At 41.5% G+C, this 18,494-nt stretch overlaps 1 protein-coding gene across 1 annotated transcript in view; it reads right to left on the bottom strand.

Moving 5' to 3' along the window:
- LOC145766243 (disks large homolog 4-like) overlaps positions 1-17,861 on the bottom strand; it is a 64,388-nt gene extending 46,527 nt beyond the window's left edge. The window contains exons 1-3 of the mRNA XM_082577913.1: positions 17,752-17,861; positions 9,155-9,286; positions 2,546-2,694 (exon numbers count right to left, since the gene is read on the bottom strand). Coding sequence (XP_082434039.1) covers positions 2,546-2,694; positions 9,155-9,286; positions 17,752-17,770 — 300 coding nt within the window. The 5' untranslated portion in view covers positions 17,771-17,861. The remainder of the gene's footprint in view (positions 1-2,545; positions 2,695-9,154; positions 9,287-17,751) is intronic.
- Between the last annotated feature and the right edge of the window lie 633 nt (positions 17,862-18,494).

Genomic DNA, 18,494 nt, shown 5'->3' with positions numbered 1-18,494 from the left:
ACCAGGTGAAGTCAAGTACATGACGTTTATATCACAATATTATACCAAAATAAATTCAGTTAGCAGCGTTGACTTGCGCAAGAACAATTTTTTTGGTGATGTCTCTGGTACCGAGGAGTTGTAGAAAGTAATGATCAAATGCAAATTGAAAACGATGTATCGTATTCAATTTATGTCATTATGTCAACTTATGTCGATGAAAGTTTATGTCATTATAAACAGTTAGAAGGCAGTTATTCGGCAATTGTAGTTGTAAAATATCATGTTACCGCCTAACTGGAGCGCTTGCATCTACGCTTGATAGGGTTGATTGACTTTAGCGACTATTCTAGCAACTAATTTGCACACTATTAGGTACAAGAGTATAACCAGTGCCGGATTAACCAAGTGCGAGGCCTGTAGCAGATTGATTTGATGCACAGATAATACCCGTGAAGTAATTGAATATTTTATAGATTTGATCTACATTCTACAAAAACAAAAATAACAAAAGTCCAATGTAATGTTTTATTTGCAAGGAGAAATATAAAACTTCAACAATATCATTCAAAGGTCTTTTCGACGCATTTTGATTTCTGCAAATTTGGCAATTATTTCAGATGAGTTCAGTGACTTTAGAATGGCATTTTCAATATTCAAAAGAGTTACATAGTGTAGCCGCTCTTGCCCCATCGTGTTTCGCAGATAGTTTTTAATCAACTTCAATTTTAAAAATGATCTTTCTCCAGTACAATTAGTTACCATCATACATTGATAAATGCGCAACAAATTGTCAATGTTAGGAAATGTGGTGTCAATACTGTTTTCTTCAAAGTGAAATAGTTGAGTTCTGGAGAGGAGCAATCAATAGCAATGTGCTTTACGAATTCTGAAAACTGAGGTAGTTCTTTTTTCAATCCGTCTTCCAAAGCCTGGGAATATGCTTCTAAAGGTCTGTCAGCACTTTCTGGGATTTGCGCAGGTGTTGGGTCATGTAGATTTCGCAAAAAAACTAAACCGTGTGTTCAATTGGGTGTATGCCTTGCGACGTTGCTCCAGCGCAGATTGTAGGCTGTCCAATACTGCAAGGAAAACTTCCACCCGGAATCTGTCTTTAGATGATTGATTGTTATTCATTGCATCTGGAACTAAATGGCCGCTGCTTACATCCTTATCGTGCCTTCGATTTCGGACAATTCTTCTTGTGCTTGTTGGTCGGTAATCCGGCACTTGAGTCAGCTTCTGCGCTTCTGACTCAAACTTAGCGAATTGTTCTCTGAAAGTCTGTAGAGATCCTGCCAAAGAGGCACACAAAGCTGAAGCACACAAAGCTGAACTTAGCGAATTGTTCTCTGAAAGTCTGTAGAGATCCTGCCAAAGAGGCACACAAAGCTGAAGCACACAAAGCTGAACTTAGCGAATTGTTCTCTGAAAGTCTGTAGAGATCCTGCCAAAGAGGCACACAAAGCTGAAGCAATGTTGAGATTTTGCTGCTTTGCTTGAAGAGAGGCTTGAGTTGCCTGGAAGCAATCGAGTAAGCTATTCCAAAAAACCACTAAGATTCCAGTTTCGAGCAACTCCATTTTCTCGAGGAGTCCATTTGCCTGCTGTCGACATTCTACCTTTTGCTCTTGGTCATTCGCAAGTCTCTCCAGTGCCTCCTTTATGAAAGGAAACCGTTCTTTAATAACCTTAATGGCATCAGCTCTTGCGGACCATCGTGTTGCAGAGAGCCTCTTTAGCACTCAACTCTAACTAACCTTAAAATCGCACACAAGAAACGAAATTGAAATTAAAGAAATTAAATACTTCCCTGTGACAACACAATGCGCGAAGTTGCCATTCTCTCGAATGTTCCCTCAAACAACTAGGACTGGCATCGTGGGCTAGTGGCATTCGAACAGGCAGTTGCCTCCAGTGGAAATTACTGTTTTTTTTAAGTTTAGAATAATTCGGAAGGGACAAGACGTTGGGACTAGTAAGTTAATCCTACAATTATAATGTTGTCCTTTGCCATTCCAGTTTGCAAGCCAAAAATTAATTGCCATGTTCGACATTTTTTTGCAAAAAAAAAGTTTTGCTTGCCAAGCGCGGGGCCTTGTGAAGCGCGGGGCCTTGTGAAGCGCGGGGCCCGTAGCAGCTGCTACATCTGCTACTATAGTTAATCCGGCGCTGAGTATAACAAAGAATATGAAAATATGCGTGACAAAACCATATCAGACACCTTTTCAACCGAATGTAATCTTAGACATGGTGTCATATTCAAAGCGGAGACCGTTTCCTGTGGTTGGTTTTGAGACGCTTGCCATGCTTTACAGATGAAACTAATTTTGTAAATCACACAAATTGTATTCTTGGAAATATTTACGGATTGACTCATCATAACTTGTCGTGTTACAGGAGACAATCTGTCCCAACCATTTGTATAAAAACCAGCTCATGTGTTTGTGCTCAACCAGCTTCATGCCCATTACAATCAATATTATGAAACATCATAACCTTTTTTACCCAGTCTTCTAAATTTGATTGACACTCCACAAACATCATCACTACATACAATAAATACCTTTTCAGATTCATTGTGCAGTGAATCGTGGTGCTGACGTAGTGGCATGTGTCCATCTTGAGGAGACCAGTCTTGTTCAAGCGGCGACATTTGACTCCCGTTGAGGTTGAGAGATTCGAGCATGGTGACCTCATAATACTCCTGTATATCTGATTAAAAGTATACAGTAAATCGTATGTTTGTAATATTCTTTTTGGTGTCTTACCAAGTATACAACATACTTGTTGAAAAAATTGCAGTCTCATAACATTTCCATATTTATTTCTAAAAAGTCTTATACTTGATGGAAGCATCGGGGGATAAGGTTCTCATTATACTAAGCCTTCGGCACTAATGAGAGTGGGGTGGCCAGTTTTTCCCTCTCAGCCGCCTTTCCTTGAGCAACTATGCCCATTGCCCACCCAATCTATTACACCCTGGGTAGAGGTGAGCAATGTTTTTCAACAACCAGTGGAAGCTGAGAGTTCATCGAGGCTTTTTTTTCTAGACTGTTTGATAAAAGAATGTTGATTGTCGTCGTCGTGTGGGGTCCACGTCTTTTAGGCGCAGACAGTTAGGCGCCGGTCAAACAGGCGCGCACACTGTGGTGTCTGGATATTTAGGTGCGGAGCACTGTGGCGCCGGTTCATTTAGGTGCTATTCCTAGTAAAGTCTGCAGATTGTATCAGCTTGGCAGGTAGGGCAATGCTTTTCACACAAAATGTTAATTGAACAGAAAAATGTGTTGTTTTGTCAATACGCGTGTGGAGATGAGGTGCGAGACAACGCTCTACTACTCTTGATATTAGCACATCTCCACGGAACCTTTACTATGCATCCTGAACACAGGTTGCAGCCAGAATGCCAGATAGAACTTTACTTAATCTGGTATCTTTCGCAATTACTTCTACTCGGGATGGATTGGTCGTGTGGCGGATACGTAACTACGTATGAAATAACGCTCTACTACATGAATACATTTCTATAGGGCATATGAACCCTGCCTACAAGTTGCAAGCGTAATGGTGCGACTTTGCTTGTTATTAAACCTAGTCGGAGATTCGACGGAAAACTAAGTTAATCTTCACTCAAGCCTACCACCCGCTTGAATATAGGCTACGGTATATTTTTTACTGATGTTTAGTGTAGTTATTATTTGACTTAACTAAAAGTGAACTCAGTCAAAAACTTAAATAATTTATTGATAAAGCTTTCGCCGACGCAAACCTCGACTAACAAATAAACGCTGAACACGCGCATTAAAAAACAATATATTTTTCTGTTCAATATAACATTTTGCGTGAAGAGCATTGCCGGTTTAAGCAGCTTCACTCACTGAAGCCATGACATATTTTTGTGTTCAATACAAAATTGTGTGTAAAAAGCATTGCCCTACCTGCCAAGCTGATACAATCTGCAGACTTTACTAGGAACAGCACCTAAATGAACAGGCGCCACAGTGCTCCGCACCTAAATATCCAGACGCCACAGTGTGCGCGCCTATTAGACCGGCGCCTAACTGTCTTGCTCCCGTCGTGTGAGCCTCTGGGGCCGAGGGTATATTCTTTTACCACCCCAGATTCCCGGACTACACTGGAAGGCTACTAGAGAGCAGGGCGCTGTTGATGGCAGAGCCGATGTTATGGAAGTGAGCGAGCACTGTGGCACCAAACAGGTGCACAGTACCCTGCTAAAGAGTAGACAAGGACTAAGGCTGCCATACGCAAAGTGCACTCGACTCCCAGCTGGAGCCTGTCAGCCGCTTGAGTAACGCAGCGCAGGATGTCAGTTTCTTGAGCAGTGACAGCCAGATGGTGGCGGTATGTGAGCGATCTGTCTAGTGTCACCCCAAAATACCTTGGTTCGGGGCAGAAGGACAGAGGTTTTCGATTGTTCTGAACATGTAGCTCACGATCAGCTTCCCGATTGTGTAAGTGGAAACTGAAAGCTGCTGCCACAGTTTTGGTTTCGCTTAGTTTTAGTTGCCAGTTCTGGAGATAAGCGAAAGGATTTTCATGCCCTGGTTCAGGGTGTCTTCTAGATTTTCCCATGACTGTGGAGTGGAGAATTGCCAGGTCGTCCGCATAAGCGTATTTTGCGGACACCGTGGTTGGCAGGTGGTGGGTGTAGATGTTGAAAAGAAGTGGAACCAGGACCGATCCCTGTAGAACGCCGTTTTTCGGACGTCTCAGTCTGCTTCGCCGTAAGTTACCGGTGGTGAGGGTGAAGCTTCGATTCCTGACAAATTCCATAATCATATAGACCATATGTCAGGAGGGTCTGCTACTATTCGGCGAGTCCGATTCGGCGAGTCCGATTCGACTAGTCCGATTCGGCGAGTTCCCTATTCGGCGAGAGCCTTTTTCGGCGAGTGCCCTATTCGGCGAGTTTTTGAAATTTTTGAAAAGAAATTATTGGGTACCGTAGCCTAATTATAATTGCCGTTTTTACATTGTTTTAACGTCGCTAAACGTTGAAATCGTGCAGAAAGGAATAAAAATAAAATGTTTGAACTATTAAATTAAAATTCGTCATGTCAATTCAGTTGTTTTTATTTCTGACCATCATATGAAAAACAATACATGTCAACATAGCAAAGGTAGAAGCGACAAAACGCGAACGTTAAAACGTGCTTGTGACCGAAGTAAGTTATTGAGTTGAAAGAAATTTGGCACGAAAATGTTACAAAAAAAAATCATGTTTATGTCTATAAGTTAGTACTTTTGAATAGTTAAAATGATTAGTTTGGATCAACAAATGTGTGGCCTGCAGCTTGGATTGAAAGGAAATTATCGGGTACCGTAGCCTAGTTATCCCGACCAGCAAAAATTTGTTCCAAAAACACAGTTCATTTTTACATTGTAGTAACAGAATGATAAGGCTAAACAAATGTGTGGCCTATCGTGTTAACGTCGCTAAACGTTGAAATCGTATAGAAAAGGGAGCTTTTGCTGACTAGGATACTTTGAAACTTTCACAGAAGCCTTTCGATTTGTTCCAAGAACCCAGTTAGCCTAACAGTTCATTTTTACATTGTAGTAACAGAATGAAAAGGCTAACCAAATGTGTGGCCTACAGCTTGGATTGAAAGGAAATTATCGGGTACCGTAGCCTAGTTATTCCGACCAGCAAAAATTGCCGTTTTTACATCGTTTTAACGTCGCTAAATGTTGAAATCGTGTAGAAAAGAGAACTTTGCTGACTAGGATACGTTGTGTTGTAAAATTACGTTTAGTCTACATTATGTTCCTACGTTCTGGTTTCCTTGCCTAGAGCGCTTCACGTTGATTGTTTTCTCAGTACGCGTTCAGTTCTCAGGTTAGCGCTCAGTTCTCAGTTTTCTCATTGTGTGAAACAGACCTACTTTGTTCGCTTTATATTTATGGTTTGTGTTTTGTAGGTACACTTCGTTTCTTAGTTTTTTAAAACTCAATAAATGGATGTTACACGTTGAAGCTGAGAAACATTCACAGAAGCCCTAAGATTTGTTCCAAAAACCCATTTAGCATAACATTTGATTTGTACATTGATTCAACGTCTGAATACATTATCTTAAAAATGCAACGTATCGTAGGGCTTCTGTGAATGTTTCTCAGTTTCAACGTATCCTAGTCAGCAAAGTTCTCTTTTCTATACGATTTCAACGTTTAGCGACGTTAAAACGATAGGCCACACATTTGGTTAGCCTTTTCATTCTGTTACTACAATGTAAAAATGAACTGTTAGGCTAACTGGGTTCTTGGAATAAATTTTTGCTGGTCGGGATAACTAGGCTACGGTACCCGATAATTTCCTTTCAATCTAAGCTGTAGGTCACACATTTGTTGATCCAAACTAATCATTTTAACTATTCAAAAGTACTAACTTATAGACATAAACATGATTTTTTTTTGTAACATTTTCTTGGTTTTATTTTTTTTTCATATCTTAAATTTTTCTGAAGGTGTTGCGACCGTGCCAAATTTTTTTCAACTCAATAACTTACTTCGGTCACAAGCACGTTTTAACGTTCGCGTTTTGTCGCTTCTACCTTTTTCTACACCTTTGCTATGTTGACGTGAATTGTTTTTGATATCATGATCAGAAATAAAAACAACTGAACTGACATGACGAATTCAAGCACGTTTTAACGTTCGCTTTTGTCGCTTCTACCTTTGCTATGTTGACGTGTATTGTTTTTGATAGGATGGTCAAAAATAAAAATAACTGAACTGACATGACGAATTTTAATTTAATAGTTCAAACATTTTATTTTTATTCCTTTCTGCACGATTTCAACGTTTAGCGACGTTAAAACGATGTAAAAACGGCAATTGTAATTAGGCTACGGTACCCGATAATTTCCTTTTAAAAATTTCAAAAACTCGCCGAATAGGGCACTCGCCGAAAAAGGCTCTCGCCGAATAGGGAACTCGCCGAATCGGACTAGTCGAATCGGACTCGCCGAATCGGACTCGCCGAAACGGGCCATTCCGATGTCAGGAAGCAGGCGAAGCAGCTTGCAAGTAAGGCCGCGATGCTACACAGTATCATAGGCATCTGTGAGATCTAGGAAGACAGCGCCAGCCTTCTTTTTTACCTCAAAGCAGTTCTCGATGTCGAGTCAAGAATGTGACCGGATCTACAGTGGATTTTCCGCGCCGAAACCCAGCTTGCCCTTTTGGAAGGAGCAGGTCGATCACTGGGTTGACGCGGGCAAAGATCAGCCTTTCGTGAATTTTTAAAGGAACACAGAGGAGGGACATCCGACGATAACTCCTTGGGTCCTCTAATGGCCTTTGAGGCTTAGGGATCGCAACTACTAAAGCTTTTCTCCAGATTGTTGGAATTGTAAGGTGGTGCAGGCAGGAAGAGAGGACTTGAATGCAGGGCCACAAGCTCAGGGCAGATCTTATCCGGCTCTGGAGACTTGTGTGGTTTCACTAGGTGGAGGGCGGTGGCGAATTCCTCTAGAGTGAATGAGGGCGGTGGCAAATTACTCCGGCAAATCTCCAGAGATTGTTTCTTCTTGTGGTGTTTCCAATAGCCACAGGGCAGATACTTCCTTGGCGACAACATGGCATGCCTTGCGGTCTTTTGTCTTGTAGGCCCCGTTCTGCACTAGTTGGAAAGAGATGGCATTTGCAGAAATGAGGCACTGGCCTGGGGAGTTTGCTGAGTGTCTAGTGAGGTTGTTTATGGTACTGCATGCTTTGCCGCATAAGTGTGAGAAGTCCATGGTTTGGACGGCTTCGTTCTATCGCTCAAGATTCTTTGCGTCCAGCCGCTCAAGTAGTCTGGTGGCAGCAGTGTTAGAAGCAGTACCAGGTCTGGCGTTTGGGACTTAGGTAGGAGCAATAGAGAACCTGACACTCAGAGTTTGGCATGGTATAGCTGGTTCGATGGCCACGTGGTATTGTGGTCTTTGCCGCAGTAATTATGGCATTGCAGAAGTCCTTGTATGCCTCGTCTGCGTTGCATGTTTCAGGTGATGGTAACTTTGCAGTAGACTCATTAGTCAAGAGGCTGTATTGATTCCAACTGCCTTTTGTGAAGTTCCATCGCTTTACAGGTGAACTCGGGACAGGGACGGCCGGTGTTGGGACCGCAGGAACTTCTAAAGCACATGTTTGTCTGGAAGAGAGCTGTCGACACTCGCGGAGGTCAAGTCAGAGTTTATCCCTGTTCCCCAACGATCAGAGTGGAAACTGGCTGGTTCCTTTGGATTGAATAGGAGGGCAAGATGGTTTGTAGAGGTCCAGTCAGCCAGAAATTCTCCGTCGCTGCTTGTGTTGTTGTAGCCCCAGTCTGTTTGCTGGCAGTTGAAATCGCCAGCGTCGAGACTGGGGGAGGGGAACGTTGGAAGAGATGATGGCAACATTCGCAAGGGTGGGGGCTTGTAGATGTTGGCGATGTTGTAGTCTGAGATACAAATGCACAGTGCACACTCACTCAATCTCAGCATCAGTTGGAGATTAGTGGGAAAAAAAGTCCACTTCAGGCTCTCATGCACAAACGTGGCAATGCCGCACTTCCTGCTTGAGGTAGACCCGGCTAGCATGTGGTTGGGAATAGCTAGTTTATGTGCAGTGGGCCTGTTGGAGGGGGATGACGAGTGCCTGGTCGATATGGGCATTGGGCAAGCTTCTCCACAACTTTAATCTTGCTTGTAGTGTAGCCTTCTATGTTGAGCTGCAGAATAGCGATTGGTGGGGCGTCTGAACTTATCAATTGCCCCTTGCAGCTGTGCCGTCCGGGTGGAGACTCTTTGTTGGCAAGTTTCGTTTCTCATCTGCTTATGTGCAGATGGTACTCACAAGATAGGGCACGAGGAGCCACTTGTCATCCATCCAAGAAGGTTTATAAAGCCCATTTATTAAGCAACAGTCGATAGGCTTGGTAAAAAACTATTGCCAGAGGAGCCGCTATCTTTTAAACATACGGCAACCAATTAAACTATTGCATGCTCTGTTTTGCTTTGATCAACTTAGAATTCAGTAGTAAAATGCTCAAGAGCCAAGTGTACGACTGAAAATATTTGCTTTTTTTAATATGAATGTTGAGTTGTTGCTCGGTTTCGTCTGCTTATAATTTATTAATCACACTAGCATTAACATAAGTTCGATAGGCTACACAATTGCACAGTTTTACCTAGCAAAGCATGAAATAGCTTGCTTTTAAATATCACCATCACTTTCTCTAATGCACTGCGCAGCGGGACATCTCCTGGTTTATTAAGCTTCAAATGATATTGCTCCAATAATATGAGTGCACGTTCAGCATCTATGGAAAGAAATCAAATTCGTTTTTGAGTAAATTTTGAAAATAAGCATTGTCTTTGATACAGTGATAAGACATACAGGGAAGACACAACTCCATCAATAGCACATTTCATTCTAGTTACGTTCCATTTTTATGATTTTTCCAACGTAGTTCATTATTCAATAACTCAATGTTGGTATTTAGAGGTGATGTTCTTGAACCATAGACAAATAAAACCTAACAATCACACGGCATTTAACAATAATAATGTAACAACATGAAAATAAATTAAAAATTACAAACGTTTTCGGTCATACTCATGTTAGCCCGTATCAAGTAACCAACTGACTGATGTTTTACATAAATTAAAATTGCAAAACTACTCTACATACACAGAATCGAAAATAAACACGCGTAAGCATGAAGTAGCAAGGCAGAGGAGAAGCAAAATCACACAATATGATATGTAGTTATGTGCAGATATGTAAATATGTGCACTGTCTGCAGTTAAGGACTCTCTTGGCTTACGCCGATTGAGCACTTTACTGGAGGCACCTTGCTATGCATTGCGCAAAGCTCGCAGTTTGAGCACTTTGGCAAGGTTGGCAGTAGTAGGCCTACCATTTTTGGGGTTTAGGTACAACAAATGGGAAAATGTCACATGGAGCCATATATTTCCATCGGAATGGCCCGATTCGGTGAGTCCGATTCGGTGAGTCCGATCCCTTAACGGGGGATTTTTTCAATTTTTTTTTTTAATTATCGGGTACCGTGGCCTAATTATCATTGCCGTTTTAGGGTTAGGGGTTAGGAGTTAGGGTTAGGGGTTAGAGGTTAGGAACTCACCGAATCAGACTCACCGAATCGGACTCACCGAATCGGACTCACCGAATAGTAGCAGACCCTATTTCCATGGCCATTCCAAAGTACCTATTGCACTGAGAAGACCTAAAGGTTGAAACGGTGTGCATTGTCTGTGCCAGTATTTATTATTATATTATAATATTGTTTCGGGAGTTGGGTTTGCTTTCTTGTACCAAAGACAGGCAAGACACAACAATACAACAGGGTTGAGCATTATTATAACAATAGATTTATTGTTAAGCTACAAAACAAAATGGCCAAGCCTGCATTGGGGGGCTTCGTTGTGTTGAATCTGTGTCGCGAAAGCGACACGCTTTCGATAGCCCAGGCCTTCAAGATGCTGCCGTCTCCTGACGACCGTGTCTCTGCCATCGCTTTCGGGCAGCTTAGGTGTTGTGCCAGTCTGAGGTTCGGCACTCCAGATCCTACCCCGTGCCAGCTAGCCAGTTACTTGAATAAGGACCCCCCCTGAAGGTGCCCATTCTCGACCGTGCCCAACATGTGAAAGCTTGTGGTGCCGCGTCCCGGCGGCTACCCGTCGCCTAAATGTACGTTGGTCCGCACGCCCGGATGGCGGTCTCGAGTTGACCGCGGGGAGCTCCAAAATCACCTCTTCCCTAAGAAAAAAAGTGGTTCCGACCCTCCACCAATACAATGACTTGTGGTGAAAGAGACAGTGGGAATCCTTACCTGACCAAGGCAAGACGATCAGTGCCCACTGTCTGTCCGGATTTTCGAATTCTTGGACTCGGCGCCCGGAGCTCCTGGATCACGCGAACCGTGCATTTGCTTATAAAGCCCGCCTAAACCTACTTCCCTTGAAATCAAAACCAAGCCATGGCCACCCTTATAAACCTGCCATATGTCGCGCGTGTGGGAAAGCGGAAGAGACTCTTCCTCATATATTGAACCACTGCCCTACCGTGATGCCTGTTGTCACGGAACGACACAATTCAATATTGTGGGAGATCGTGAAGCATGTACCTGCCAAATGGCAACCCTTGCTTACCATAGATAGTACGGTTCCACAACACGTGGAAGCGGGCGGTGCTGATCTGCGCCCTGACATTGTCCTGCAACGCCCTGACGGTGTCACGGTTGTATGTGACGTCACTTGCCCGTTCGACTACGGCGCGGATTCCCTTCGAAAGGCCCCGCCGACAGGAAACATGACAAGTACGGCGAGTTATGTGTAAACATATTGGAAGACAGGAAGCGCCCTTGCAGGGACGTCCTGTCACTTCCGTTCGTCGTAGGCTCCCTCGGGAGCTATGCTCCGTTGAGCTCTCGGGCTTTGGCGGCCTTGGGTGTTCCTGCTCGTGGGGGTAGCAGAGGTGGCTAGAAAAGTGGCCTCTCTCTCAATCGAAGGTTCCCTCCGTGTCTGGAAAGCTTGGAACGCCGGGCTCACTCGTGGAGGGGCTACGTCATATAAAAGACGATTCCAGCGATCAGAAGCTCAATTCCCCAACAGCAGAAGCTCTGCAGTAAGCATCCGAGCGCGCAAGACAGCAAACCTCAAAACCCGCCAGTAATTGTGTGACGTCATAGTATGTTAAATCCATTGTTTCATTATCAATTTATCTGTAAACAATTGTCGTTTCATCAGCATGCTGCAGCTCAATGAAGAATACAATCATCATCAATAAAATAAAATAGCAATATATGAATTAAGTATATATTGCATATCGTGAATGGACTCATATCATCTATCAATGACGTAATATCATTAACAACACTGGATCTGTATTTTCATATTTCAATATATTAGAATATTACACACTATCTTCTCCCGATATGCTGCTCTTTCCCGCTCGAATCAACCTTGCGTTGCTTTTAACACATCGATAAACATGATTTCCCGATCAACTCGATGCAACCTCAAAAGTTTCATCCCACTATTCTATATTTTTCCTGGTAACGTAGCCTAGTCATATCTACGCTTCGATCGCTAGTTCCCCTGACCCATCTGGGCGAACCTGCCTCAACGTCTGGCCAGTGCACATCTGTGCTCGTTGATTCAACGACGTCAACACTTTTCCAGTAAGTAAAGCATATAATACAATATATTCCCACATACCTTCTTTTTTTACACCAATTAATTGAGCCTTTGCTCCAGATTTTGTATAATTTTCGTCTCCCACGAGTATTCAAATCGTCCTTGTAGCTAAGCTTCTCTTTTTCGTGGGAGACCCCAAAGTTTATCCGCTCTGCCTACGGGCAGACCGGGTATAGGAGTTAAACGTACCTGTGTTACGGTCACGTGATGGAGACGTGGGCGCTGCCTGGCTTTATAAAACTTCTGTCGCCCGGCCCGTCATGAGCTGACCTTTTTGCGTTTGCAGAAACCAAAACCCGTCTCCCTGGCCAGTTCCGCCATTCTAACTTTTGCGGACGAGTCGCACAAAATTCTCGATTCACACTTTCCTTCCGCAGGTACCTAGACTCCCCAGCCTGGCCCCCGCAACCTAAGCTGGTGGACTTCCCTTCCGGGTGCATCGCCACCCCATAATCACGCCGCTCCCCGCCTCCACGGGGCGTGGCAGGCCGGTTCTTTAAAGTCTCTGACATTTATTGTGTTCTTCTCACCGTGTCAATTATTTTGTACTCGTGCGTCGTTGATCAAAATAAAACAGTTCATCATCATGTCAAGTTAAATATTTCTGCTTCTAGAGTGCCCCACGATCGAAATTCGTTATTCGATAAAATGTATAGATGATGTCACGTCATTATGCCGATTTGAGATATAATTTCATTTATGTTGTCATATGGATGAAAAACTTTTACAAGTTTTATACTCTGCTGAGAATAAAAAAGAAACACAAATGATAAATATTGGAAAAATTGAGTCTCCTTCACAACTTAAGAATCGAACAACGCAAATCTGCTGAAACAAAACATTTTGTTTAAGTGAAAGAATCACTGTAAGCAACCAATGTCAAAAGGTGCGAGCAAGAAGTCATGGGAGTGTGACTTATCAAAAATTTGAACGTGTTGTTATTTTTCTACATCAATGTGACGTTAATTACAACTCTAAAAAATCTATATCATTGCTTCTGTGGAAAATCTGCAGCAAACGCCTTTTTTACATGTTTAGTATCAGCCACAGTATGCGGCCAAATTGTGCCGAAACCGATATATCGGTATATCTCTAGTAACTACAAAAATATTTGCACCAAAGGGTACGTGATACATCTAGTAAATGTTGAGGAGAATGGAAGTGCCTCCCGCAAATAAAATTGTTTGTTTAAATTTGGGTTGTAGAGTTTGATTAACAGCACCTCCTGAATTTTTGTGTCAAATTGGGATTTGTCTAAATGAATGGATTTGATAAAGCGATTCAATATTTTCTCAAAGTACAATTTTGGATAACCATTAACCATAATTATAGAACATTTGTTTTAATTTCTCTGTTTCAATATTAAAAAGAGCATCATTACAGCAAATCATTTTAGCCCGAGCTAATATGCACAAATCCATGGCATTACTTTTAATTTCTACGTCCAAAAATGGCAAGGTTTGTTTACTATTGTAAATTTGATGATTTTATGTTGAGAGTTCAGCAATTCTAAAAAGCCTTGACACGAGGTTGACCATATTAAATACAGCAAAAATGTCATCAATGTAACGTTTAAGAACAACTTTGGGTGAAATGTTAGATGCTTTTTAAATAGTTTTGTTTCCAAATGTGCCAGAAAAAATTTAGCAATAGTAGGGCCTAATGGGGATGCCATGGCAACACCGTCAATTTGTTTAAAAAATTGGTTTTAGTACATAAATATGCTTTCGGTAGCTAAATTCATTAACTTGACAAATACGTCATGCTTGAAAGGCAATTGAGTTGGTTGTGTTTCCGATTAAATGTAGTCAACACATGTTTGTTTTTTACTCTTTCTTAATTAGAGATGTACCGATACCAATATTTTGGCCGATACCGATATCACTTTTTTAGGCCGATACCGATATTTTGGCCGATACTTTAGTGTTACAAAAAGAAGCAATTTTGGTATTTGCAAGTAATTATATCAAATGCTAAGTTTTACCTTATTTAAATGCCAATTCAATGCCAATTCAAAGTTTTTTTTAATAGTTTTATGCAAATAAGGTAAAACTTAAAGCACAAGAGCACAAGATCAAAAGTAAAACCACAAGACCTTGTGCTAAAACACAAGCCGTGGCACCACCGCGACTGACACAGTGACAAATTAGTCTAAAACCAAAAAATCCACTACATTCAAAATTAGTTGTGTTCAAGTTTGGCGCTTACAATAAATAAGTTCCAAAATACGCCACAAAACCAACCAAAGTTGGAAATTTATAGAGCAGCAAGGGGAACTTCAAATGGGCAACATTAGGTGCCAAAGGGGGCATTATTACATCATTATGAGTGACAATGGACGAATTTGGAAGTCCTTGGCACTTCAAGATTCAAGAATCCAATCCCAACTCAATGTTGTGTCGTAATAGTAGGTTTTAGTAATGAAAGGCCACCGTGATTGAGAACTGGGGTATAAGGGAAGAAACATGATATCATAATTGGGGTTTCTGAAAAATTAAAAATGGGTTTGCGCAAACTCTCCAAATAGGCAATCATAATTGATAATAAGATGTAAAATGTAAACCAAGTCATTTGTGTAGTCATACAAAAACTATTCGACAAGTAATATGCAACCTAAGGGCGGTAGGCACTTTAACATACTGATATCCCATTGAACCACGAACCATCAACCAATCAGAAGCTACGCTGTTCATGACGTCATCAAGGTTGCGTTTCTCGGAACAAAGGAAAAATGCAACTTCCAACCACTGCTATTGCTCTTGTTTGTTGTGTAATTACCAAAAAAAGTTTATAGTAATAATTAGAGATGTACCGATATATCGGTATCGGCATCGGTGATATCGGCCATTTTTTGAGTATCGGTATCGGCATCGGTATCGGCAAAATTTGGCCGATACTGTGGCCAATACTAAACATGTAAAAAAAAGGCGTTTGCTGCGGATTTTCTGCAGAAGCAAAGATATAGATTTTTTAAAGTAGTAACTTACGTCACATTGAAGTAGAAAAATAACAACCTGTTCAAATTTTTGATACCTCACACTCCCATGACTTCATGCGCGCACCTTTTGGCATTGTTTGCTTACAGTGATTCTTTCACTCAAACAAAACATTTTGTTGTAGCAGTTTTGCGTTGTTCGATTCTTAAGTTGTGAAGGAGACTCAATTTCTCCAATATTTATCATTTGTGTTTCTTTTTTACTCTCAGCAGAGGATAAAACCAGGCCAAGACTACCCAAGTGGCGGGAATGTGCAGTTTTGTATCGTTTTGGCATTGCTGGACGTTTGAGGGACCCGTGTGGCTTGGTTGTTTTTGGTGGGCTGGTTCTGTCAGTTTGTGATTTGGTTTCCGCCTTTCATTGTGGTGGACTCACCAGACTTGAACAATGTCGTGGTGGATTGGGTGGGCTCGGGGTGGGAGCGGTGGGACTGCGAATCCTCACTGAACTAATCAATAAGTGGTCTTGTTGCGCCTGGGATGGCGGCCTCATTGTGGGGGGGAGTGTTCTTTCCTGCTGTCGGCAACGGGTTGGGCGCTCACTGGTGCGGCGGGCTGTTGCAATTCGCTGGCCATAACGGTGTAGCTGTCACGCTAGCCATTTAGACCATCCAATCAACTATAATGTTTCTCGGCAGCCGTTTTGTAACAAGAATTGACATCGACAAGAATTGAAATGGCTAGTGTGGAAGCTGCATCGTTGTGGTTGGCGGGTCGCGGCAGCTCACTGTGCTGGTGAGTGCTCAGCCTTGTGCTGGTGGCCGGGGGGGAAGCTCCTTTCTTTGCAATGAGGTTGTCATCTTGGGCACAACGGGACCATTTTGATTAGTTTGGTGAGGATTTGTGGTCCCATTGCTTTCTTTTTGGGCTCCTTATTCTGCCATAACATTGTTTGGGCTTGGTGAGTTTGTTGCGGCCAAGGGTGAAAGTTGAATCGCCGACTGGTGGAGCCGCCTTGCTGGGGGGCAGCCGAGCTGCACGTGTTTTTTAAGCGTTTGGCGGGGTGGGAGCGATGCAGAATTGTGCATTTTTGCTACCTGGGTAGTCTTGACCTGGCAAAAGCTTTTCAACCAAACGACAAGCGCCCTTAGGTTGCACATTACTTGTCGAATAGTTTTTGTACGACTACACAAATCAATTGGTTTACATTTTACATCTTGTTATCAATTATGATAGCCTATTTGGAGAGTTTGCGCAAACACTTTATTAATTTTTCAGAAACCCCAATTATGATGTAATGTTTCTTTACTAAAACCTACTATTATGACACAACAATGCGGTTGAGATTGGATTCTTGAATGTTTAATAAATTATGTCAATTCAAAGCTTTTTTTAATAAGTTTTATGCAAATAAGGTAAAACTTAACATTTGATATAGCCTATTTTCTTGCAAATACCAAAATTGCTTCTTTTTGTAACACCAAAGTATCGGCCAAAATATCGGTATCAGTATTGGTATCGGCCTAAAAAAGTGATATCGGTATCGGGATCGGCCAAAATATTGGTATCAGTACATCTCTAGTAATAATCAACTCTCTGGCTGAATGCTGAAATGGCCACAATTGAACGGACAACCTAACATCTGATGGTTCGGGTTCGTTCAATTGGATATCAGTATGTCAAAGGTTCTACCCCTAAGGGCGCTTGTCGTTTGGTTGAGAAGCTTTTGCCAGGCCAAGACTACTAAGGTAGTAAAAATGTATAATTTTGCATCGTTTTTACGTTGCTAAACGTTTGAAAAAACCATGTAACTTGGTTGTTTTTAGTAAGCTGGTTCTATCAGTTTGTGATTTAATTTCCACCTTTTGTTGTAATAAACTCATCAAGCTTAAACAATGTCAGAGTAGGCTAAGTAGGCTGTGCAACAAACTCCCACAGCCACAGTTATCATCACTTGCTGCTGACAAGTCAAAGAACATCTGTGTCTTTTGATGTTGCCTATTTGCGTTGCATTTTTGTGTTTTTTTTACAGTGATACTTGCTCTTCGCTATTTCTGTTACGTTTAGATGATGTCACGTTATTATGCCGATTTGAGATATAATAATTTAATTCATGACGTTGTATGGATGAAAAACTTTTACAAGTTTTATACTCTGCTGAGAGTAAAAAAGAAACACAAATGATAAATATTGGAGAAATTGAGTCTCTTTACACAACTTAAGAATCGAACAACGCAAAACCGCTGAAACAAAATGTTTTGTTTAAGTGAAAGAATCACTCTAAACTTGCGCGCAAGAAGTCATGGGAGTGTGACGTATCAAAAATTTGAACAGGTTGTTATTTTTCTACATCAATGTGACGTTAGTTACTACTTTAAAAAAATTATATCTTTGCTTCTGTAGAAAATCCGCAGCAAACGCCTTTTTTACGTGTTTAGTATCGGCCACAGTATCGGCCAAATTTTGCCGATACCAATACTAAAAAAATGGCCGATATCACCGATACCGATATATCGGTACATCTCTATTCTTAATAATATCTTATTTGATTGGTTAGTACGAGCATAATAGTATATACATTACAAAGTAAGCTCTATGCTGGTTAATTTGCAACTGACTTAACAAACAAACCTTCTTTCCGCACAGGCATCTTTCTATCCAATGAGTAAACGTGATGCTGAACAGGAATCACTTTTCAAAATTATTCACAAACTTTCATTACAATCAACAACTGAGCAAATCCTGCACAAAAGTAATAATAACATTGTGATAGAGCTTATTCTTTTGGAACTACAAAAATTTGGAGACTGAATATAGTGAATATTGAGACTTTGTACTAATCAAAATAACATAAACTAACCAACAGCAGTTTTGTGTGTAGAATGAATCACAAACATAACATAAATGCTAAATGTTCACATTTTTTTTGAGAAGGCAATTGCATCATCTAATAACAACTGAACGTCAAAATACGCTCTTGTAATTTCAATACACAAAGCAAAACCACCAAAACATTACATGTTATACCTGCTCAAGAGGACAAAAATGTCTTTCCAATAAAACAAATAGCTGTTTAAGCTACCAAACACCATATTTAGAGCTCCTTGAACAAAAGAACAAAGTGACCACATAGCCAATACATGCATGGTCACTAGCTGAGTCAGACACTTTCCCAATCCCATGATTTTACCTGGTACAGGCCTCAAAATTTGTACTTTTCTCCGGCGGTCAAGCATGTCCTACCGGACTGGCCCTTTTAGCGGACATTTAATATCTCAACCGGACATATTTTTTGCATGTTGATTTTGCACAATATCACACTGCAGTATTGTGCAGTCGTGTTTGTAGAAGAAGATTTTTTACAACAGAATAAC

The sequence above is a fragment of the Aplidium turbinatum genome, chromosome 3 (genome assembly GCF_918807975.1).
Source record: "Aplidium turbinatum chromosome 3, kaAplTurb1.1, whole genome shotgun sequence".
Lineage (NCBI taxonomy): Eukaryota > Metazoa > Chordata > Ascidiacea > Aplousobranchia > Polyclinidae > Aplidium > Aplidium turbinatum.
Note: the sequence above shows the minus strand (reverse complement) of the source record. Positions and strands in the feature narration are given on the sequence as shown.